The sequence below is a fragment of the Fistularia commersonii genome, chromosome 17, assembly GCF_037954325.1.
Source record: "Fistularia commersonii isolate RoL2024-O1a breed Wild chromosome 17, RoL_Fcom_v1.0, whole genome shotgun sequence".
Classification (NCBI taxonomy): Eukaryota; Metazoa; Chordata; class Actinopteri; order Syngnathiformes; family Fistulariidae; genus Fistularia; species Fistularia commersonii.
Window position 1 is genome coordinate 1,147,603 of NC_141300.1, and position 22,588 is coordinate 1,170,190.

At 51.7% G+C, this 22,588-nt stretch overlaps 1 protein-coding gene across 2 annotated transcripts; it reads right to left on the reverse strand.

The window, feature by feature from the left end:
* On the reverse strand, positions 1–21,572 carry LOC147224634 (filamin-C-like). 2 transcript variants are annotated; one of them, XM_086163204.1, is made up of 47 exons: positions 20,866–21,572; positions 18,931–19,179; positions 17,551–17,648; positions 16,199–16,349; positions 15,831–15,949; positions 15,660–15,737; positions 15,410–15,572; positions 15,096–15,296; positions 14,823–14,939; positions 14,080–14,217; positions 13,792–13,918; positions 13,559–13,695; positions 13,287–13,480; positions 13,025–13,138; positions 12,780–12,923; positions 12,560–12,683; positions 12,191–12,351; positions 12,007–12,097; positions 11,734–11,903; positions 11,533–11,650; positions 11,163–11,425; positions 10,451–11,048; positions 10,067–10,240; positions 8,993–9,155; positions 8,588–8,916; positions 8,381–8,504; positions 8,073–8,229; positions 7,799–7,988; positions 7,667–7,690; positions 7,316–7,557; positions 7,114–7,213; positions 6,865–7,005; positions 6,630–6,758; positions 6,350–6,523; positions 5,991–6,155; positions 5,667–5,870; positions 5,420–5,572; positions 5,204–5,326; positions 4,865–5,113; positions 4,501–4,770; positions 4,273–4,410; positions 4,013–4,128; positions 3,088–3,220; positions 2,842–3,018; positions 2,278–2,496; positions 1,690–1,917; positions 1–699 (listed from the first exon to the last, which is right to left on the reverse strand). In XM_086163204.1, the coding sequence occupies exons 1-47, from the start codon at positions 21,236–21,238 to the stop codon at positions 512–514; spliced, it is 8,238 nt and encodes a 2,745-aa protein (XP_086019330.1). In that variant the 5' UTR covers positions 21,239–21,572; the 3' UTR covers positions 1–511. The 2 variants fall into 2 exon arrangements, with proteins under 2 accessions (XP_086019330.1, XP_086019332.1); XM_086163206.1 differs by lacking the exon at positions 14,823–14,939.
* Positions 21,573–22,588: the final 1,016 nt, after the last annotated feature.

Genomic DNA, 22,588 nt, shown 5'->3' on the forward strand with positions numbered 1-22,588 from the left:
GAAAGTTAGCCATTGAATCTTTATTAGGTCTGCAAAGACTTACCAAAAATAGGTTAATAAAACAAAGAGTCATCCTGTTACCATACAAAACCACAACTATCACACTTTATTCTGATTCTGTCTATCCACAGTTGCATATGACACCGGTCCCTACTGCAAGACAGATGAGAGAAGAAGAACTTTCACGGACTACGGAAAACACTTTAACCTCAAGACTAAGACTCCCGAGGCATCCTGGATCCAGACTCCCCTCTGCCTGGAGGCCTGATCGGAAGTGTCATTTCTGAAGTGAATAGAAAATAGCTTTGGCACAATCTGTCTTGTGGAAAGGGTCCTTCAAGGAAAACAGCAAGCTAATTTCTCTGCAGGTTTTAGTGCATGTTGACAAAACAAAACTCTGATGAGGAGTGAGGAGCAGTGCCAAAACCAGGTCAGGGGGAGATTGGTTGATTCGTTCAAGCCACAAGGGGAGAGGGGGCCGGGTCAGCAGAGAGCAGCAGGTCCATTTATTTTAGGGAACAACCACTTTGTAGGGGCTCCCAGGGACATTGTCATCACCCCATTTAACGATGACCGTGTAGTTGCCCTTGTCCTTGACAGTGTAGGTGACATTATAGAGCTTGTTACCCATGTGCTTGACATACACCTCCTCGCAGGGAGTCTGAGGTCCGTGCACCCCCACCATCAGCATGTTGGTACCTGGACACAGGAGATACGAGCAGATTTAGGATTTTGGTTTGGAGATGCTGGGAGAACAGTTTGCCCTCAAGCCTGTCGTGGACAGATATTTGTCTGAATTCATTGTATTCTTCTCCTTTGGGCTTTTCCCACGGCTTTTACCACAGCCAATCATCTTTATTCATCCTTCATCTAACCCTGTCTGATGCACCCTCTTCTCCATCTGTTCCTGGCTCTTACTACAGATCACAATGTCATGGGCAAACATCATGGTCCTTGGAGGTTCCTGTCTAACCTCATCTGTCAGCCTGTCCATCACCACTGCAAACAAGTAGGGGCTCAGAACTGACCCTCGATGTAGTTCCACCTCCACTTTGAACTTCTCTGTCACACCTACATTAACACGTCACTGTCTCGCATACATGTCCCGCACCAGTCTAACATATTTCTCTGCCACTCCAGACTTCCCCATACAATACCAGAGTTCCTCTATGAATTCTATCGTATGCTTCTTCTAAATCTAAAAAGGTACAATGCAGAGCCCTCTCACCTCCTCTGTACTTCTCTATCAACATTCTCAAGGCAAACTCTGGATCTGTAGTACTCTTTCACAGCAAATACTGCATTTATAGTACTCTTTCAAAGGAAGCATTGCATCTGTAATACTCTTTCAAAGGAAATGCTGCATCTGTGGCACTCGTTCTTGGCACGAAACACTCCTGCTCACAAATGCTGTCTGAATTCTTTGTCATGTCTAAAATTAGAAGATGAGATTACTGATGAGATGGGGATCTAGGAATGGAGGTGACAATTTCACCTGAAAGTGCATTTGTCTCTGCTCTGCAAAGGGTCTGGGATTCTTCTGCTCATTGTTTGGGTTTTATGACCTGACACCTGAATGTTGGGTCGCTCCCACTGCTGAGGAACCCAGCCCATATCTACAAACACTGCGGTGTCTGCAGACCATAAGGTCTGAATAGAGAATGCAGGATGTGTGGTCGCTTCTGTCACCTGCTTTGTTGCAGTCCACGGTGAAGTTGTTTTTCTGTCCCACTAAAGCCTTGGACAGTCCTATCCCACGACACACCACCTTACTGGCATCAGAGGCCAGTTTGACAGAAGTGGAGGAGGAGGAGGAGGAGGAGCTGTAGGCACCACCCAGTTTGGAGGTTTTGGTGACAGTTTCAACCAAGACAGATGAAGTCTCGTGGAGGCTGTGACCTCCTGACAGCCGGGCACCTGAGAGAGAGAGACAGACGGCCACAAGGGTTATCTAATGTCATTAGGGCTCAGTCCAGATGTTACATAACACAAGGAGATAGGGCGGAGGACAAAAGGCTGCCTATGCCGCTGCTCACAGTTTCACAAAGAGCAGAAACTAAAACAGCACATGTCACCTTGGAGAAGTACGACACACAGCAGAGTTTTCAGATGCACTTACAGTGTCTTTATCTGAACAGGACGGCCTGAGCAGTAGGAGCCGGGATGACTTTGCACCCCTGACTTCCACACATTACCCGAGAATCACATTTGTTTCCGATTCAGACACTTGTCATGCAAGATTTGTGGATCAGATGGGAGAATGACTGTCCAGCAGACCTGTGACTTTGGCTTTGAAAGGGCTCCCCACGATGTGCTGTGGGCCGCCGTACTTGATGGTGATCAGGTAGTTGCCGGGGGCCATGGGGATGTAGGTGATTTTGTAGCCCTCCGGGCACTCACAACAGTCCATCTTGACCTTGGACGGCCCATCGATGTTGACCGATAATGTGCCCAAGCCTGCATTACAGGTTTTCACGACAAACTCCGAAGGCACGCCTGGAAAAACAGAACAATGCAAACGGCATTCGGATGATTGAAGGACCTCTTTTTGCAGAGCGTGATAAACAACACTGTTCGCCGGGAGCCAGCAGGCAAGGCGGCTCATACATCACACGGAGCGAATCACTTCAATTTACAGTCATCAACAGCCTCTTCCACACAGCCGGGGTCTATGATCTCATCTTGTAATTGTTTTCACCAGCAGATTAATCCCTGTTAGTTCTCTGCAAGGTTTAGTTTAACACCGCCGTGCTGGAAATGAGCACCTTTTTACATAGAGGGAGGCACCATTGGAGCCGAAAGGGCTAAACATGGAGCAGTATTCACGCAGTGCGTTCGTACCTGTGGTCCCGCCCTGCAGGCCGGGGCCGTGTGCTGTCACCATGCCTGGGTCTCCGATCAGCCCTGGGTCACCCACTCGCACCTTGAAAGGGCTTCCAGGAATGTGGCTTGAGTTGAACTTTACATCTATGGAGTGAACCCCATTCTCCCGAGGAATGAAGCGAATTGCTGTTTTGTCTGGAAAAGAGATTGGTGATCATTGTCAACTCAACGAGCGAACTCCGAACAAGAGGTGCGTGGTTGTACCACTGTCCAGCTCGGTGACGTAGCATTCCTCGGAAGAGCCGGAGGGCGTGTGGACCTTGGCATCGACCACTCCTCGGGCCCCGTTGCGTTGCACCATAAACGAGGCCTCATGGTTTACTTTCAAATCCCTCTCCTAAAAAGGCATCAAAATGTGATGAGAACATGAGTATTTAGGGTATGTGTGTGAGTGTATGAGTGAGAGTGAGTGTGTGTGTGTGTGTGTGTGTGTGTGTGTGAGAGAGAGAGTGTTCCTGCCCCTCCAGGGATACAAAGTGTGTGACTAGTCATGCCTGCACCAGAATAGAAGGTGGGTGTTGGAGGCGGAGCAGGTCAGAGTGAAAGCCGAGGCGTTTAGCGTCTCTGCCATTCAGGTGTACAAGCAGACAGCAGAGGCGGTGTGACAACCCAGAGGTGGGTCTGATCCTGCACCTCCACCAGCCCTCGGAGGCCTGAACGCACCCTGCTGGGACGACTCTGTGCACGACAAACAGGTTCGGTAGAGCGCAAACAGAAAGAGAACCAACAGGCCTCTGGGTGGAGAGGAAACAATATGTTGTCTTTCCAACCGTTTCTATCTTCCTATCTCTCCTTTCTTTCCTTCCCTCTTTCTCTCTGACAGCAACATAATCACCCTGTCTGACTGGCTGCCCACACATTGCACGGATCGGCTGGCCAGTACAGGCGAGGGACAGTTAATCCAGCCCTTCATCACCCGCCAACTTCGTAGTATTTTAGTCATGATGCTGCAGCAGTGGCATCCAATTACCCTTCAAGGGCAAAGTGATAGCATCCAGATCTACCCCCCCCGGCAGAGCCGGCATCTGCCGTTCATCCTGACTCTCTGCAACTGGCACTCAGTGTTGTTATGGTGCTTGTGTCCCACATTTGCTGTGGATTTGCCACCTCCTCTACGGCAAAGTATTACCTGAAGACTTGTGAAGGTCAGCCTGCGGGCCTCGTCTGACAGCGTGGCGATGGGCACGATGAACGGGCTGTCTGGGATGTGCTCGTTGTTGAACTTGATTGACACCTCATAGTCACCTGGGGAGACAGATGGGGAGTCTACTCTCAGCATGGAGCCGGATGAACTGAGTACAGTCAGTGAAAGTTTAGCTGAGAATGTGCAAGCGGGATATACTTGCATGAAACGCACAAATGAGGAAAATTCGAGGCGACGAGACGTACCTGGTTCTTTGACAACGTATGACACACCACAGGAACCATCCTTCCGGTCCTCAAAGGAGATTTCCGCCTTGCTTGGTCCCTCCACGGCGATGGAAAGCCCTCCAGCACCGGCCTCTCTGGTCCAGATACTAAATTCAGCTACAGATGGAGAATATCCAGATGAGATAAGGAGGGTGCGCTGGAGGTTTTCCGGGTCCTCTCCTTACAGTTTACGTTTCTTTTACTCACAAGGAGCCCCTGCCACGCCTCTCTCCAGGCCAGGACCTCCTGCACGGACCTTGTGCGCTCCCCCCTCCCCCATGGGCCCAACGGTAAACTGGAATGGGCTCCCAGGGACGTGTTGGCCTCTGTACTTGACGTTGACAGTGTGGGGTCCCATCTCCAGGGGGATGAAGCGAACGCTGTATGTGCTGTTTCCCCCATCCACGATGTCAGCGTCCACAGTTTTCCCACTAGGGCTGGTGACCTGAGCGGTCATGGCCTGAGAGCAGCCCTCGACTGCAGAGGCACAGAAAGCACAGCAGAGCGGACTGAGGTTCAGGATAGAGGGACAAGGAGAAGAAAGGAAAGAGTTTGTCTTTGTCTCATTCACCTTCAGGTCTGGCAGTGATTCCCGCAAAACTGCTAAGAGCCTCCCTCCCGAGGAAATCTCCGAAAACATCTCTGAAGGGGCTTCCTCCTCCTCCCACCTGGGTGCTCTCCTCCACCCGTACCTCCCTCTTGGTTTCTCCTCCGCGGGTTTTGCTAATCTCCGTGCGCTCAGTGCGAGTGTAGGTGTGGCTGCTCCGGGTGAAGGTTCGAGTTAGCCTCTCCTGAGCCGAAACCATCTGGAACCAATTTCCTGCCACGCAGAAAAGAACAACGCTGGGACTCTGACGGAGCATCAGTTCATTTCTGCCTCCGGAGCAAGCTGCCTGCTATCCTCACTGACCTGGAATTTTAAGGTTAAGCCCACATGTACTTCCCACTGATGCAATAGAAGACGCCTGCCTCTTCCTGGTAATGCTCTCCTTAATCCTTCCTTCTCCGGTCACCTTCACTGTGAAAGGACTTCCTGCAACACACGACAGGAGCAGTCGGGAGATGGATCGGATGAATTTTTTTCTGTCTGAGGAGCCGTTTGCAAGTTAAGGGCGAAACCCCTGACCTGGGATGTGCTTTTCTGCAAACTTGATGTTCACGGTGTAGTTTCCCGGCTCTGTGGGACAGTAGGTCACTCTGCACGTCCCATCCTCCATGTCCTCGCAGTTGATGTCCACTTTGCTCGGACCCTCAATCGACAAGGCAAGTCCTCCATAACCTGAGGGGATGAGAAGCAAGCAAAGACCGCATTTGTATTTTTCCATGATTTATATTTTTTAAGACTTGAGAAGCTGACAGATTCCAGGGCGCACCCGCGTTCCTGGTGTCCACGAAGAATTCGGCCATCTCGAAGGTGTGGGCCTCCACCAGGCCTTTTCCGAAGGCCTTCACCCTGCTGGCCTCTCCTATCTCTGACTGGCCCACCATGATTTTGAAAGGGCTGTTTGCGACGTGCACGCCATTCTTCCTCACGCTTACTTCGTGCTCACCCACCTCTTTCGGGGTGAAAGAAATACCTGGGAGAAAATTATTAGAAAAAACAGTTATGCAGGAGGCCCCAGCCTTTTTACTGCCAGCAGCTGACCCACAGCTGAACGTCCGTGTCACTTTGTCATGCAGACGGACAAATTCCTCACCGAGGTGTCTGTTGGGCAGCCTCTTCAGCAGGCAGGGCTCCTCATTACCCGATGGAGCTCTGATACTGGCAGTCAGAGAGCTCAGGTCGGTTTCTGCAATCTTGAGGGACACATCGGCTGCTGTGCCAACATTCAGCTGGGACGTCCTGGTGATAGCGTCGTCCCCTTGATGGAAGAGGGTTTGAAAACGTCGGTCAAAGGAAAGAAAAGACACACACTTGCAAACAACTCGGGTCGGCTGCTGGAATAAGAGTCCATTGTTAAAAATGAAACCGTGGCAGAACTCCTGATATTTGGGACAGGGGTGCGTTCAGGGCCTGATTATGTCAAGCTGAGCGACGACTCGTTGACCTCCTCACCTGTGATCTTCGCAATAAAGGGACTGCCAGGAATGTGCTTGTTGTCGAACTTGACGATGATGTTGTAATCTCCAGGAGCAGTTGGCAAGTAGGACACGGTGCAGGTGCCATCTTTGTTGTCCTTACAGGTGATCTCTGCCTTAGATGGACCTTCGACTGCCAGTGACAGACCACCTGAGAGGGAGACAAGTCACGGGCTCTGGTTCATCGCTTCTGCTGTTTGAGAGCCCCCAAAAACAAACTTTGCGGATATATCCTTGAGACGGCTCTCTTCTGCTACCTTCTCCGGCATTCTTGGTGACCACAGTGAAGGTGGCAGCCTTGTTCACCATGCCGTAACTCAGACCGGGTCCATAAGCTGTCACCACTCCGCTGTTCACAGCATCCACGTAGAACTGAAGAGGGCTTCCTGCAGGAGACACAGGGCAGAGATGCAGCGATGTTTGAAAGCACTGACAATTCGTGGGCAAAACCTGAGAATGCTCAGCTAATTGTCAACGTGAGGTGCTGCAGACCTGGAATGTGGTTGCCGTCATATTTAATGTCCATCTCATGCAGGCCTCGCTCTGTAGGCTGGTACTTGATTGTGATGGTGCCGTCCTTGTTGTCAGTTATATGTGGGCGGGCCGTCTTACCAGAAGGCATTCGCACTTCTCCTGGAAATGACAGCTAACAGTGAGTGTTCCACGCCAAAATAAGATTTTCGAGTGTGAGTGTGTGCGTGTGTGTGTGTGTGTGTGTGTGTGTGTGGATTCTTGTCAAACCTGTGAGTTCGCCTTGCTGAGGTGTGAAGGGGACAAGGAAGTTAACAGGACGGAAGAGCGGATCCACCGTGTCGCAGGGAACAACTGGCTCATTCGTGGCCTTTAAATGCAGAGAGATGATACAGTGCAGATTTAATACTTGCCAGAATAAGAAAATACTTAGCAAAGATCTGCTCTACCTCTGACCGATGAAAGAACTTACCACCACTTGGAAGGGGCTCTTGGGGATATTCTGCCCCCCAAAGCGGATGGTAATAACATATTTTCCAGGCTCAGGGGCCGTGTAGTAAATGTCAAAGGTCCCGTCATGATTCTCCACTACATCCATGTCCAGCTCCATCCCCTGAGGTGTCAGCACCTTGCAGGTTACTTTGCCCTTGCCAGCAGCCTTGGCATCAACAGTGATGACTGTATCCTCAGAGGTCTGCAGCTTCTGAAGGTTTGCTGTTGAAGGTCAAAAGGAGAAAGATGAGGTGAAGGAAGATTGATCGAGTGCGCCGATGAAGACACTGGAGACATTCTAGAATTTCTAGTAAAGCCGAAGTTCACTTACACACTCCATGTCCTCCAATGGACACTGGGAAAACAAATGACAGAGAGTGTATTATCAATATTAATGATATCACAGTCACTGATAATGATTCGCCGTATTAGGACCATCAAGGATTGGGCCAGAAGTAATTACCGGTGAGTCTACATTTGCTGGCATCTCCTGTGGGCAGGGACTGGATGCGATACGGGGAGAATGGGATCTCGTCTCCTCCATACTTAATGGTGATGGTGTAGGGCCCAGTGGAGTCGGGCACATAGGACACAGTGTAGGTCCCGTCCCTGTTGTCCTGGATGGTTGCATTCTTTGGCTTGCCTTCTGGGTCCTGTTGTCAGCAGGTGTCAGGCTGTCAGGTTCTCACGTTTACTTAAACACCCAGATATCAGTCAGTATACTTTTGGAAACCAACCAGAATTTGCACAGTGAGAAGTCCCTCCCCTGCATCACGGGCATCGATGGTGAACTCGACGGGAAGGCTTGCAGCAACACCTTTGGTGTCCAGTCCTGGCCCGCTGGCGCGAACCTTGCTGGCATCGTGACCCGGCTGAGAAATAACCTTGAAAGGGCTGTGGATGGAGGTTAGAACATGAGGGGATTATTAAAGAAAATGACAGATGTCCATCATGGTCATTACCGGCTGCTCCTCCAAAGGCTGATCTTGACTATTGACATTACTTTAACTTTTCAGTGGTTCATTGCCGACTTTCCATCCCCTACCTGTGCGGCACCTCCTGGTCTGCATATTTGACGGCCACCGTGTAGGGTCCGTCCTGGGCTGGGGTGTAGTGAACTGTGTGAGTTCCATCGCCGTTATTCTTCACTCCCACTGGCTCCACGGTACCTTCATATCCAACGTTATGGCAATGCCGGTTGTGATGATGGATGTATTGGAGAAGAACGAGAGAAGCCTGTACAGCTTCTTACCTGTTGGCCCGAACAGTTTGACATCCAGCGGGGCCTGTCCAGCTTGAGTGCAGTCTACTGTGAAGGTCTGAGGGACGTGGGCTCTCACGCCAGCGCCGAGGCCCTGACCGGAGCACTTCACCTTGCTGGGGTCCACAGGGTCCTTTACTGGCACGCGGAAAGGACTCCCAGGGATGGGCTGGCCCCCGTAGTTAATGTTGACATCATAGTCCCCAGGAGTATAGGGCACATACTCCACACTGCAGCTGCCATCTTTGTTGTCTTTGCAGGATATCTTTGCCTCGGAGGCTCCCTCGATGGTCAGGCCCAGCCCCCCGGTGCCTGCGCCCCTGACGAGGAAGGCTCATTACAATCTCCATCATGAACCTGATCATATTTACTCCACGTGTCTTTGTCCAGTCGTACCTCGTCTCCACGGTGAAGTTATTGGGCTTGTTCGTTACTCCTCCCTCCAGTCCTGGTCCGAAGGCCCGGACCCGCGTTGGATCACATCCCTCCACCACTGACACCCTGAAAGGACTCTTGGGCACGGGGGCTTCATCATACTGCACTTCGATCAGATGAATTCCTGCACACAAACAGATGCATCAGCTGCCAAAGTTTCCTCAAAGGTGAACACAAATTTTAAAATTGTCGCCACTTGCTTTTAATCAGGAGCCAAATGTATTCCCCTTTAAGGAGATAAACATATTTTCATTTACAAAAGCTGCCATCTAGAGTGCGCTCACTCTTGGGAAAATGCAAGGCATTACAACTGTTCCCTATTCAGGATTCTGTTCCAACATTCATTTGACAGAATATTCTCAATAGGCCAATGTGCCAATTTCCAGCTGTACTGATAGGTATTACAACATGGCTGCCGGTGGAGCCATTCTTTATGATCTTGTTGCTTTGTGTTATAGATCTCTATTAATATCCCAGCGTTCCCCTGCTGCACGGGAGTAGCTCACTGCCTTCAGCTCACATACCTGCCTGGTGAAGAGCTTCTGTTCTAGAACAGACTATTTATAAAGCAGAGCCCGTCTCCCTCCTGCTCCCTGCCCCTCACATCACTGCTCCACTGCATCATTCTGTATTTATACCTCTCTCTCGCTCGTTCTCTCACTCCCACTTTTCCCGCTCTCCCTCTTTATTCCCAAACGACGCCTAATAGAAGCACCTGTTGGTCATTTCTCTCTCTGACAGTGTCTGTGACCTTTCTGGCAACATTTCCATTTTTCCCTCATTTACCAGCATCAGGCATATTTATCTGTATCATCTTTTGCCATGGATCTCCATTCCCCTTCCCTTCCCTTCCCTTCCCTTCCCTTCCCTTCCCTTCCCTTCCCTTCCCTTCCCTTCCCTTCCCTTCCCTTCCCTTCCCTTCCCTTCCCTTCCCTTCCCCTCCCTTCCCTTCCCTTCCCTTCCCTTCCCTTCCCTTCCTCATCATGATGAAGCAATTCCACGCTACAACACTACAGAGTCCATCTGTGCTCCTACCATCCTCAAACGCTGTGTACTCCACCCTGTAGGTGCCGTCTCCCTTATCAGTGATGTAGGTGTCGGTGTTTGTGCCGGAGGGGTTGATGATGCGAGCCTTCACATGAGTTCCTCCAGCCTTGTTGAGAGCGCGAGCATCGACGATGAAGTGTGTTGTGACTTCTCTAAGGACTCCTGGATTTGATGAAGGGGCAAAAAAGGTCAGAGTTGTCACTCAAGTCCTAGCATTGGCCATCTCATCGGCTGTTGGCGGACTGCTGAAAGGGTCCAGGAGACTATTCTTAATCATCGGAGAAGCAGCTAATCCTCAAGCATGAAGAGCTAGAATAACAAATGTTTGACTCCGCGCTTGACAAATGATGAGGTTAAATTTCGCCTTCATACCTCTGGGTTCCACGCCTGGCCCGTAGACATGTACACCGCTTGTGTCCACTGAGGGATCCACTGGCACAACCTTTGGAAAATGGGGTATAACGTGGCCCCCGTACTTGACGGTGATGGTGTGTGTGCCATGGAAGGGTGGGATGTAGGTGACCGAGAAGGTCCCCTCCGCTGTTTTTTGGATGTGCACTTCAGCCTTGGTCCCGTTTTCCGAAACAATCTCGATGGTGAGCTCTGCATCGCCAGCTCGAGTGCAGTCTACGGTGAAGGTTGCTGGTTCACCTGCCTTGGCCCGCTGCAGTCCAGGGCCGCTGGCTGTCACCTTACTCGGGTCAAAGGCTGGACGCACTGCAGCCTTGAACGGAGAGCCGGGGATGTGCTGCTCTGCAAACAGGATGTTAATGGCATACTCCCCAGCCTCGGTGGGCAGGTAGGTCACTGAGCACGTGCCGTCCCCGTTGTCCTGACACTCGATCTTTGCCTCGCAGGGGCCCTCCACAGTCAGGCCCAGCCCACCGGCACCGGCGCCCTTGGTGTCAATGGTAAACGGGGCTGGCTTACCCACGACACCTCCCTGAAGGCCTGGGCCAAAGGCACGGACCTGGAATGTGCAACAGTCGGGGCATTTTTCAAGACTAGGTGGCGACAACTCAGATTCCAAAATGTCATGTTGTGAGCATCGCAAGCTCGGTGGAGTTATATTGCAAACTCTTACCTTTGAAGGATCTGCGGGCATCACGGCTTCCACCCCAAAGGGGTTTCCCATCACCGGGTTGTCGTCATAGCTGACATCGACCTTGTACTGTCCCTCCTCCGGGGGAATGTACTTCACGCTGTGTGTTCCCTTGGCCTTGTCCGATTCCAGCTTGCATGGGATTGGGCGACCCGAGGGCGAGGTCATTTTCACACCTACGTTGCCCAGCCCACCAGCCCCCTTTGAATTAACTGTGAATTCCTGATCTTTTCCAACCTCTACTTCTGCAAGGTGAAAATACAACACGTGACGCTTCAAATGTTGATTCTCTCATTTAACACATGCATTCTTTTCAACGGTATTGGCCATAAACACCAACTTCTTGACTTACTGTTGTCTAATCCCTCCACTTTCACCTTTCCGATATCCAGAGCTGGAGCCACCGTGATGTGGAAGGGACTCTTGGGAATGGGATCCCCTCCATGGCTCACTGAAATTGCCATGTTTCCCTAGACCACGAGAGTTGAGATGAAGTCACCTCGGTCTGATCTCCATACTCTACAGTGATTTGAAGGAATGAGAATGGCTGTACCTGCTGCAGAGCAGTGTATCTGACGGTGTAGGAGTAATCATGGTTATCAATGATCTCAAAGTCACAAACTGCTTCGCCTGGGCCCGATGGTGCAAAATGGACCTCCGGCTTGGCTTTCCCCGCTCCCTTAGTGTAGATGGTGAAGTGGGTCGGCGTGCCCACCTCCACTCCTGTAACACAGGTAGCATCAGAGCTACTGATTCTAGCTCTTGAAACACAAGAGCATGTGGAAGGATAATATCTCATAAACGTGCTTTTCCAACTGAATCTCACCCGTCTTGTTGAGTCCAGGTCCTTCCGCTCTCACTTTGCCGGCATCATGGGAAGGATCCACCTTGACTTTGAACGGGCTGACAGGAATCTCCTGACGGAGTTGACCGAAAGAGAACCAATTAAAGATCTCCATCCCAAGGGGAAGTTACATAAGGCTCGAGGCCAGCATGCCTTTTATTCTGACCTGGTCAGCAAACAGCACCATGATGGTGTAGCGGCCAGCGCCTGGGGGGGTGTACTTGACAGTGAAGGTGTCATTGTCGTTCTTGATGATGTCAAAGTCGATGTCCGCCTCGGCAGGGCCAACCACCCCCGGGGCACACTTGATGCCAATGCTGATGTCTCCTGCAGAAGCAGAGCATTGAGCACATCTGGTCAAAGTCAATCATCCGGACACACATGATTGGATGATTTTTCTTTTTTTTTTTTTTTTTACATTTTAAATGACTTAGCATAGCTCTTTCTTTTATTTTTGTATTTCATAGCTTCAGATTAAACTGATTTCATAGATCTGTTTTCTGATCTGGGACCCTTTCGACCAATTGCTCCTCACCTTGACCGGCCTCGCTGCAGTCCACAGTGAAGTAAGTCGGTTCATTGGCCTTCAGCCCCATCTTCTCCACTCCAGGCCCGTAGACTTTGACCTTGTCTGGATGAGAGCCCTCTCCAACCAGCACCTAATGGAGTTAGAGTGTACTTGAGCCAGAGGAACTCACCTGAAGTAAAGCTGCGTGCCTCCTTGTGTTATAGAAATTTGGTGAAGTGTGTCTTACCCTGAATGGGCTATTGGGTACATTGACCTCTCCCCAGGTGATGATGATGGTATGTTTAATGGGCTTGGCGGGAGTGTACACACACAGAAAGGTGCCGTCCCCTCTGTCCGTGATCTTAATATCGATTGTGCAGCCTTCGGCATCCTGAAGCGAAACCAACACATGCCACTGAGAATCGGCTCTCACACAGCTCACAGAAAGCCCTCCTGAAATGAAGGCCGGTGTTTCAGGGGTTGCTTCCATACCTGGGCGTAGATCTGCAGCTGCCCCTTCCCCGCCATGCGTGCGTCAATGGTGAAATCAGTGGCTTTGTTAACTGTGACACCTGTGGGCTGCAAGCCTGGGCCGTAGGCCTTAACCTGTAAACACAATGGGACAAGTGAGTGGAAAAATGGACGGACAGACGGACAGACAGACAGACAGACAGACAGACAGACAGACAGACAGACAGACAGACAGACAGACAGACAGGCAGGCAGACAGACAGACAGACAGACAGACAGTCACCTTCTCAGGGAAGATGTCATTGGCTGCAGGGAGGATGTGGGCCATGAAGGGACTGTCCTCAATGTCTTCATCATCACAGATGACGTGGACAGCATAGTCACCCGGTTCGGTTGGCCAGTATCGCACATCACAGGACCCGTCACCTTTATCATCACATTCAATCTTGGCTTGAGACGGGCCTTCAATGGAGAAGCCTTCGGGGAACGGAGACACAGTCAGACCTTGGGATCATTCTAAAGTTTCAAAAAGGAAATTACAGATGAACAACTCACCCAGAGTTCCAACCTCCGTGCCGATGGCCTCCACAACGAAGTCTGCAGATTTCCCCACCATACCGGTCTTCAGACCTGGACCCCAGGCCCTAACCTTCTGAAAGCCTGCCTCATTACCCACCTCCACCTCAAAGGGGCTGCGGATATGGAAAGATCACGCAGGAGTCCAAATATAATCTGGTGTTGAAGTTTGGTGAATTGATGATAACTTCAATCTAATGGCGGCTCTCTACCTGCGAGGGATTGGTTGGCCGCCCCAGGTGATGCTGACTGTATATTTACCAGGCGTGAGGGGATAATATTCACATTCATACACCCCGTTTCCTGCATCCCGCACGTTCACCTTCTCTGCTGCTCCGGCTGTTGATGAATAATTCAGTGTGCGTTAGTTTTTCAGTAACACTTGGAGATTTACACCTTATCATGGGGCTCAACGAATGCAAACCTCACATCGAAACCCCGGTGTGGAAAATAACTGAAAATAAAAGAAGTCGAAGCGAGGAGACAGAGCTCTGACTCACTCGGTCCTTTGACGGAGACGTTGAGTGTTCCGCTGCCAGCTCCCTTGGTAAAGACCTTGAAGTCTGCAACCTGCTTTACTCTCACACCTTTGGGCTGGAGACCTCTGCCTACTGCTCTGCAGGCGTTTGGGTTCATAGCTGAAAGGAACACCAACAACACTGGGATAAGGAACATTTCTCAAACCCATAGCAGCTGAGAAAAGCCAGCAGTTGACGGCAGTGTTAGTAGCGAGACATTCAAATATCCGAAAAGGGACTCCCTGCAGGTTGGCAACACAACACCTGTAAATGAGAATCAAGCTTTTTGCAGCCCATAAAAACTCAAAGTAAAGACTGGGATGACGACACTTTGGAGAGCGTTGAGAGAGGAAACTCACATTTTGGTCAGTTCATCAGAAATGTTGACCCCAGGCTCAAACTGAATGCTGCCTGATGCAAATGTATGTGCAATAAAAAAATTAAAAAAAAAACAAAGAGTGCAAGCAAAGGCTGAACAAAGTGAGAGAAATGCATGGTGGAACCACCCGTGACCAATTTGTTTGCATGTAATCTCTCCCTCTGACTGAACCATCAAGCTGCAGGTCACAAGAGGAGCTTCAAGCGACCAAGCGCAACATGGAGCCCGGACACCTCAACCATAGGTAAAGCAAGGAGGGACATCTGCAGGGCGCAGCTTAGAACAGTGGCTTCTGGGATTCTGGCTGAGCAGTGAGCACAGGCTCGTCCCAATTCACCATACTAACTTGGGCGGCCGGGTTTTGGGGGGGGGTCCCCCTTCCCACCCTTCTCTCCGGGAGGAGTGCGCACTGACTGAGGTACTATCTGCAGGGGCGCTCCCTTGGGAGGAGCAACGGGAGGAGCTAGAAATAACAGACAGGAAGGGTTATGCTCTTTTCTGTGTGTTTTCTCGAAGGGACAGTAAACACCACTCTAGACGGTGATGGATAGATCACCGCGCCTCTCGCAGCAGAAATCTGAGGCTCTGACATTATTTACAGGGCAGACAGATGTCTCACCCTCTGCAACGTTGACAGTGAAGGGGCTCCTGGGGATCTCCTGGCCGGCAAACAAGATGTGGATGGTATGAGGTCCCTCTTGCACAGGGCGATAGGTGCAACGGAAAACACTGTCCCCCTTATTCTCAAGGACAAGTTCCACAGTGTCCTTCTTACCCTGAGGGTCGACAATGACAACGCTGATGTCGCCATTTCCTGCCCCTGAGTTTGACAGAAACAATCACCTTTTAATCGCACATAATAATCACAGCTGTGTCTCAAAGTTTCTCTGGATACAGTTGTTCAACAACGCAGGCCGACCTCTCCATACTCACCGGCAGTGTAGATGTCAAAGTAGGTGGGTTTGTTAGCCACGTTCCCCGTAGGGTCCAGACCCGGTCCCCTAGCATGGACTTTGCTTGGGTCGCCCATATCCTTTGCCACGTTCACCATGTAGGGACTCTTGTCAATGTCTTGACCAGCAAACAGGACTTTGACCTTCGGGGACAGGAGAGGAGAAGCAGACAGAAGTTATGCACTGACTTGATGAGATACAAAACTAACAAGCAGAGTGTTTGGGTTCACCTTGTGGTTTCCCTCAACCTTGGGAAGGTAGCTGACTGTGTAGGTTCTTTTCTTGTCATTGTTGGGTTTGACCTTTGCCTGATGACAAGTCAGAGAGGACACTTTGAATGTCTTTGGTTGCACAGTAGACTGGATTGAATGTGAACTGCTTATGCGTCGAGTACGACTTGCCTCCTCTTTGTGTCCCTCGGGATCCTCCACATAGACTAGAACCTCACCACTGCCGGCCTCCAGCGTCTCCACTGTGAACACAGCTGGCTGCAGCACCTTGTTGCCATGAGGCTCAATGCCTGCAATGAAAATATGGAGACAAGTCAAGTTTCCTTGAAGTTTTTGTTTGGGCCAATGGAAGAGTCCAACGGTTGAATTGAGATGCTGGCCAGCACTGAATCATCCATGAGCCAAAGTTTGCACCAATTTTCTGAAATATTCATGTGCAACACTGCTTTGGCGTTCACTCCCAGACCTCAGCCGACAACTAGGATTAATTTATAGAACCAATGACCTGTCGTGCGCTGCAAAGCTGCCGGTCCACCCACCTGGTCCGTAGGCTTTGGCCTTGTCTGGGTAAAGCTGCTTGGGCTTTAGGGGAGCTCCAGGCTTCAGCTTTGCTTTGGGAAACTGTGACAGGTAGGTCATCACCGAGTGCTCATCCACATCCGGGTCCACGATCTCTTCGGGTGCAATCACCTAAAGCGCAAACAGATCACTTAAAGCGCATACAGACCATCGGCGTCCATACAGGGCGACTTTTAATTTGACCGATTGACCACCGAGGAGACCGCAGCGCGGGGATGATGTTCTGATGTTCGAAAGGGCCGCACGGTTATTGCTGACGAGAAGCTTTGTGTGGCTTTCATTAACTGAGCAAAGTGCGATGGGACAAACTTTAACAAGGATTAAAGTTATCTGTTAGCTCTGCCATTGACTCCCCTCTCCTGCACAGTATTTGTTCACCTGTCTGTCAAGCAGAGGCCCGGAGCCTCGCCTTGAGCCGGTTATATTTAACCCCTGGACGGCAGGGTCGAGAGTTGTTGACTTCAATAGGCCAGCCATGGGGAATTATCCAGAGCCAGACCTCTCCCATATCTCCTTAACGCCACCACATTGGAATTCAGCTTCAAGCCAGCAGAGCCATGACACACACCCCGGGCTATCTCGTCAACATTTCACCTCATGGAGACCCGCATCTACAACAAACAAGTAAACAATCTGCATCATGTGCATCTGCATCATGTGCATCACCTACCAGAGACTCTGCCTCATTAAAAGCAGGACGGGAAATATTTCTCTCCTACTTTAGTCGCATTGGTATTCCGATGAGCGCAGGATTATTTACGATGCTGTTGTGGTGGCTTGTTCACAAGGAGCCGCGATTTCTCATTCCAGCACCTCCACAGATTCACAAACCCACCAAACAGAACTCCTACACACACACACACACACACAAACACACACACACACACACACACACACACACACACACACACACACTCACACACACACACACACACACACACACAAACTGAGCGCTGCACCGAAGCGGATGGCAATATTAGAAGTGAGCTGGGTGATCAATATTTCATGACATCCTCCAGCATGATCTCTCTGGAAAACCTCCCGCCTGTGTTTTACTGAGCGCACCGCCTCCTCTCTCTGCAGCCTCCCAGGTGTGAACACATGCAGCTGGGCATGTTTGCATTGGAAAGTGTACAGCAGCACGTGTTGTAGATTGCTCTGACAAGGTGTGTGCTGGCTGCCCTCGACAACACACACACACACACACACACACACACACACACACACACTTGCTTTTCCGGTCCTTAGAGACCAGCCCATCTCATTCCACACAGCACCGCTAAAGCAAACCCAGAGAAAGTACAGGTCTTACCTGAGGCACGCCCAACCAGTCGTCAGCCTGCTGCATGGCCTCCCTGGCGTTCTGCACCGGCTTGTTGGGGTCCCATTCCGCCCAATCGGGGCACAGACCTGACGGGATGCAAACAGCCCATTAGACCATTCAGACGGCTAAATTTGGGCCACTCGTGCTGCGGCCGCTATCTCCGCAACACCTCCGCCTTAAACACAGTGTGACCTTACCCACACTGCTCTGCTCCTGTAAAGTAAATGCGTGTGGCAATGAAGATATCTCTGGGCTTTCTGAGAGAAAACAAGCTCCCCAGATACGGCAGCTCGCCTGCCCCGCGCTGCTAATGCCTAAATAGGATTAGCGTTGATGATGCAGTGGGCCACTCGCTCAGAGGCGCCCGTGGTGGGCCGTTATCCAATTAATATAGATGCCGGACTACAGCATTAAATCCTCAGTTCTATGAAGTTAAGGAGCAGGAGAACTCCGCGCTGACCAGAAGAAATAAACTATCGTGGGTCTGTCGAACTCTGGGGGTTTCACCTGGAGACAGCCCTGCTGGCAGGACTGTAAAACAGGGGCCCTGAAGACCACAATGAACGTTTGATCCTGACTGACAGTCCGGGTTGGAAACCTGCACACATGTAGAATGTCCAAACCCTGATGAAACCCTATAAACTGGTATAATCTGTCCTTTGTATGTGGACACACCGGCAGCTGGTATAAATCGACCTGACCGCTTTGCAGGTTTGCGGGTGTCTTCTGCAGACAGGGCTCCTGCGGTTCAGAGTGGAGCTGCTTCGGACAGAAGCCCTGCTGTTCACGCCGGCCAAGAAATAACCTTCTTTGGTCAGTGCTGCAGCTCTAGAGGAGGATCACTGTCTCTTGTAAACACAGTTAGACGCGGTGTTCTGAACTCCTCCGCCTTCCACCGAGAGCAGCTCGGCCAGGGAAGGAATTGTGAGGCTCGGCACTGGAAGCAGAGGCTCCGCTGGCAGGGAATCAGGCCGGGGTCTCAGGATCTGTGTATCCGTGGCTCAGTCGCCTCTCTGTGACACATCGCTCCGCATTCTGACTCGCAGCCAAGCATCCTCCTGACACAGGAGGAGGAATGGTGCCCAAATTTGGGGGTACTGCCGAGGCCGTTTGGCCTGCAGGCCCCCAAACGGCGTGAACGGGAGCTTCAGTCATTGTGTGACAGCCGGAGGGCTCATCCTAAAAGAGCAGCTGCTCAGACACTACCTGGCCTCCAGGGACACCCTAACCCGGCTGACGTCTAAATACCAATGTGGTGTGTATATGTTTTACATGGGGAGCAAAGGGGACAAGTTAAGAAGATGATAATGTTTCCGACACACTGACAACAGCCCTTCCCTCCATTGTGACAGAGGGAAGGCCTCTTACCCGGGGCACAGTTGTCGACCAGGGCTCCCAGGGCTTTGCCGTCCCTCCAGTCGCGATTGAAGTTGTTGATGGGCAGCTGGGGCACCTTGTTCTGGATCCAGCCCAGCAGACGTTGTTTGGGGGTCAGCTTCTTCGTCTCCTCGTCGTCCTCGTCGTCCCACATGGGCATAGAGATGGAGTAGTGCAGGATGAGGGTCCAGATCAGCCCCAGGATCAGCTTTAGGTTCCCGTCTACGATGGCTTTGCTATCTGAAGGGACGGCAAAGATCGACGCAATGAGTGATTCTCGGAAACCCACGTCAGGCTGTGCACGAGGCACCTGAAGGCATCACAGGGAAAGAAGTCCATGGGACGCAGACAGGCTGGGGCGTAGCATCTATGCGGTAGCATGTCATATAAAGAAACACTTCCTCAGCAGACCCGGCTATTCTGAGAGGAAATACAAACAGCGATGATTGATCGCAATGGACACGGGAGTCTGTCTGCACTCGCCGTTTCCCCCGACCCCCTTCCTGGTAGACAGCTGCCGGTCCGGGGACCCCCGACAATCCGTCACGCAGCCACAATGGCGTGCTGAGGACGGTGACAGCTGTGGGTGTGTGCAAGATGATCCCCCCTGCATAAATAACAACCTGGATTTCAATTACTTTCAGAGCCTGTTGTGCTGCAGTGGCAGAAAATCGGCCAGGCGGACAGGGGCCTCCCCACCAGCCTGATGGGGGCGACTCCGCCGGCCTCCTCCGCTGGCGGGGCGTGTCCCTGCCAGACTCCCCGCCGGCCTGATGAGGACGTCCCTGTTGGCCTCCCTGCCGGCCTCAGGGCGTCAGAGGCCTTGGCAGGAAGGGGGAGGCGGGGGGCTTCTCAGCCATTATACTCTGGAGAAGCCATGATCTACTCCAAGGAATGCGGGACCCAAGGGTATTACTGGTTTAGTCTCTGGGGGAGCAATTGTTTGTCACTAATTTCATGTTATCTGCTCATGGGGGTGGGCAAAGTCACATGAGTGTGAGCGGCACCGACAGGTGAAATGACTGGCATGAGGGACAACTGTTTGAGATGTCCCCCAGGGGGCTGGGGGGGGCTTGGGATCCAACACTCATCTGGGCTCAGTGCAGGTCTGGACTGGTCCGATGCATGTCTGGACCGCCCCAGGTCTTTGCCTCCAGGCACTGGATGAGTCACTTTCAACAGAAGTGTGTGTGTGTGTCTGTCTGTCTCTGGTTGGAACACCAACTCCAAACCCATATCAGTGTGTTCACACACAAACTGTCAGGGAGGAGGTGTTTGTACACACACACACACACACACACACACACACACACACTCGTCATTCCATTGTCTAAGAAGGAAACGTTCATGTGATTGTTCTGTGAACACAAATTTAATTGAAGATTAAGATTAATTAATATTCAATAACCCCCATTAATCCCCACCTCACAAGACTCGCTGATGAGAAGTCGTGAAATATCTCCAGCGACTGTGTGACCCCTGACCTGGCCCTTTGTGTGTGTGTGTGTGTGTGTGTGTGTGTGTGTGTGTGTGTGTGTGTGTATGTGTGTTTGTGCGTGTGTTGTGACTCTATCCCCCATCATAAATGGTGTCGGCCCCATTAGCACTGCCCTGGTGAACGTCTGTCTGCCCGTGCCCCAAGGGGTGTGGCTGGGGCTGTGGGGATCCTGGGGTCCTGGTGGTCCTGGGGGGCCTGGGGGGCCTGCCCTCAGCCCACAGCCCCCACAGACTGCTGGACAGACCCATGACGGGTGTGTCTGTTGACAAGCCAGGTGGTAACACACCCACATGGATACCACACACATGTGTATACACAGACAATGTGTGTTGTGTAACCATGACAACAGAAAAAACCTTCTCCTGATCAGCCCTCTCCAGCTTCTACGGAGGATCTTCTCCTCTCCTCTCCAAAGTTTGCTGACTTACCAATGGACACCAGCTTGATGTGTTCTCGGTCCAGGAACTCCAGCGCCACGGAGACGTTCTCCAGCTTCATCTGACGGAAGTTGGGTCTGCTGTGGTGCTTCCTGTACATCTTCTTCTGGCTCAGCACCTCCAGCAGAGAAATGAGCTTCAGCCCGTCGCTAAAATCCCTCTGCAGGTCGGTCACGTTCTTGTTGACGCACTTCAAGTGCTCGTTGCACCACCTGGTGAAGGTGTTCTGCTGGATTTTCTTCCATGGCGCGTCCTCGGCCAGGTCCTTCTCCGTGGCGGGCATCTCCTCGTCGTCCTCGTCCCCGAGCTCGGTGGCCTGGTAGTACTGCGGCGGCGGCTGCTCGTCGTTGTAGTTGTAGCTCATCTTGGTGCGTTCGCGTCCCCTCCTTTATACCTGCTTCGCACCTGCGTGTGGAGCCGCGTGCTCGGCGGCTCGGAGAACTTTCGCGGGTCTCTGGTAGGCGCGCTCCCGCGGCCAAAGTGCGGCTCAGAGCGGCTGGACGCGCGGCCGTGAGAAGAGTCTGACGCACTCGCGAAGAGCCGGCGTGTCAGGCGGTGATGGACGCGGTACGGGGTGGGGGGTCCGGTCCGGTCCGGGACGTCGAACTTAATTGGCACCTCGTCGAGGAGTCGTTCTTCTTGTCGTGCGTGGAGCGCGCGATGACCCGGGCGAGAGCGGCGGGTTCGGCTGCAGTGCCGGGAGCGGGGGGGGGACGGCGGCCTATAAAGGCCCCGGGCTGCGTCACCGCGCCTCTGCCATCATAGTCTATTTGTTAACCCGTGAGGAGAAGTGCGGTAGAAGGGGGGCAGTAGGCGCAACTATTCAGGAATGCCGCTTATTTTTAGGCACGCCTATTTGGGACGGGGTGAGGGGAGGGGGGGGGGGTGATTGAAGAGGCTGAAAGAGCTAAGAAAGGAAAGTTACTCACTCTCCAGGGGGGACGTCACACTCCAGGACCTGGAACAGGACTGGGACATGGACCAGGACCAGGATCGGGACCCCCTCAGAAGCATGATGTCACTGGACTGAGAGCCGAGGAACCTCATGACGTGTGTCTGATAACCATCTGCCACCTCGGGGTAAATTCTGCAGGTCCCGTCCAACGCCGTCACTACTGTCATTAATGACCACAAGGAAGACTGCCTTAGACATCAGGTCGTCCTGATGTCACGGGCGTCACGGGTATCAAGGGGGTCAAGGAGAAAACCTCACCGCTTCATCGACTCTTCCTCATGGAGTCCGTCTTAGACCAATTAGTCAATGGGGGCCTTCAGGAACTGACAGGTGGTGATGAGGAAGGAACCAGACCAGATCTGTCCTCCTGGCTTCAAGTAGCCAGTGAGCAGTACCCGCAAATATGCAGTACAAGGGAAGTACTTGGTGATCGGTGTAGTGCTTTAAAGTATGTAGTTCTGCAGTAGTACACATTGGTCAGTGATGGTGAGAATATGAAACAAATTCAGAGGGTAAGTCTCCTTCTGCACCACTGACAGGGCGAGCTGGAGATCTGATCAAATCTGAGTGCTATGGCGACAGTGCTGGACAAAGACCCTCAGAAGGTCCAGCCCTTCAAACGCTCTCCTGCGTCCGACACTGACGTCATCAAATAATCAGAAACATATTTATGAAGCACTTCCCAGCAACATTCCCTCCAGAAGAACAGGAGGTTCACTTGTTTTCAAGTCCTTCTAGTTCTTTGCAGAGTATTATGGG

Bases quoted from the DNA above. Each gene is read 5' to 3' on its own strand.
- LOC147224634 (XM_086163204.1), bottom strand. From the start codon at position 21,238: ATGAGCTACAACTACAACGACGAGCAGCCGCCGCCGCAGTACTACCAG. The intron at 12,684-12,779 runs GTAAGACACACT...TAACTCCATTAG, and splicing joins TACCCAATAGCCCATTCAGG to GTGCTGGTTGGAGAGGGCTC. The intron at 11,426-11,532 runs GTAAGTCAAGAA...TTCACCTTGCAG, and splicing joins AGTGGAGGGATTAGACAACA to AAGTAGAGGTTGGAAAAGAT.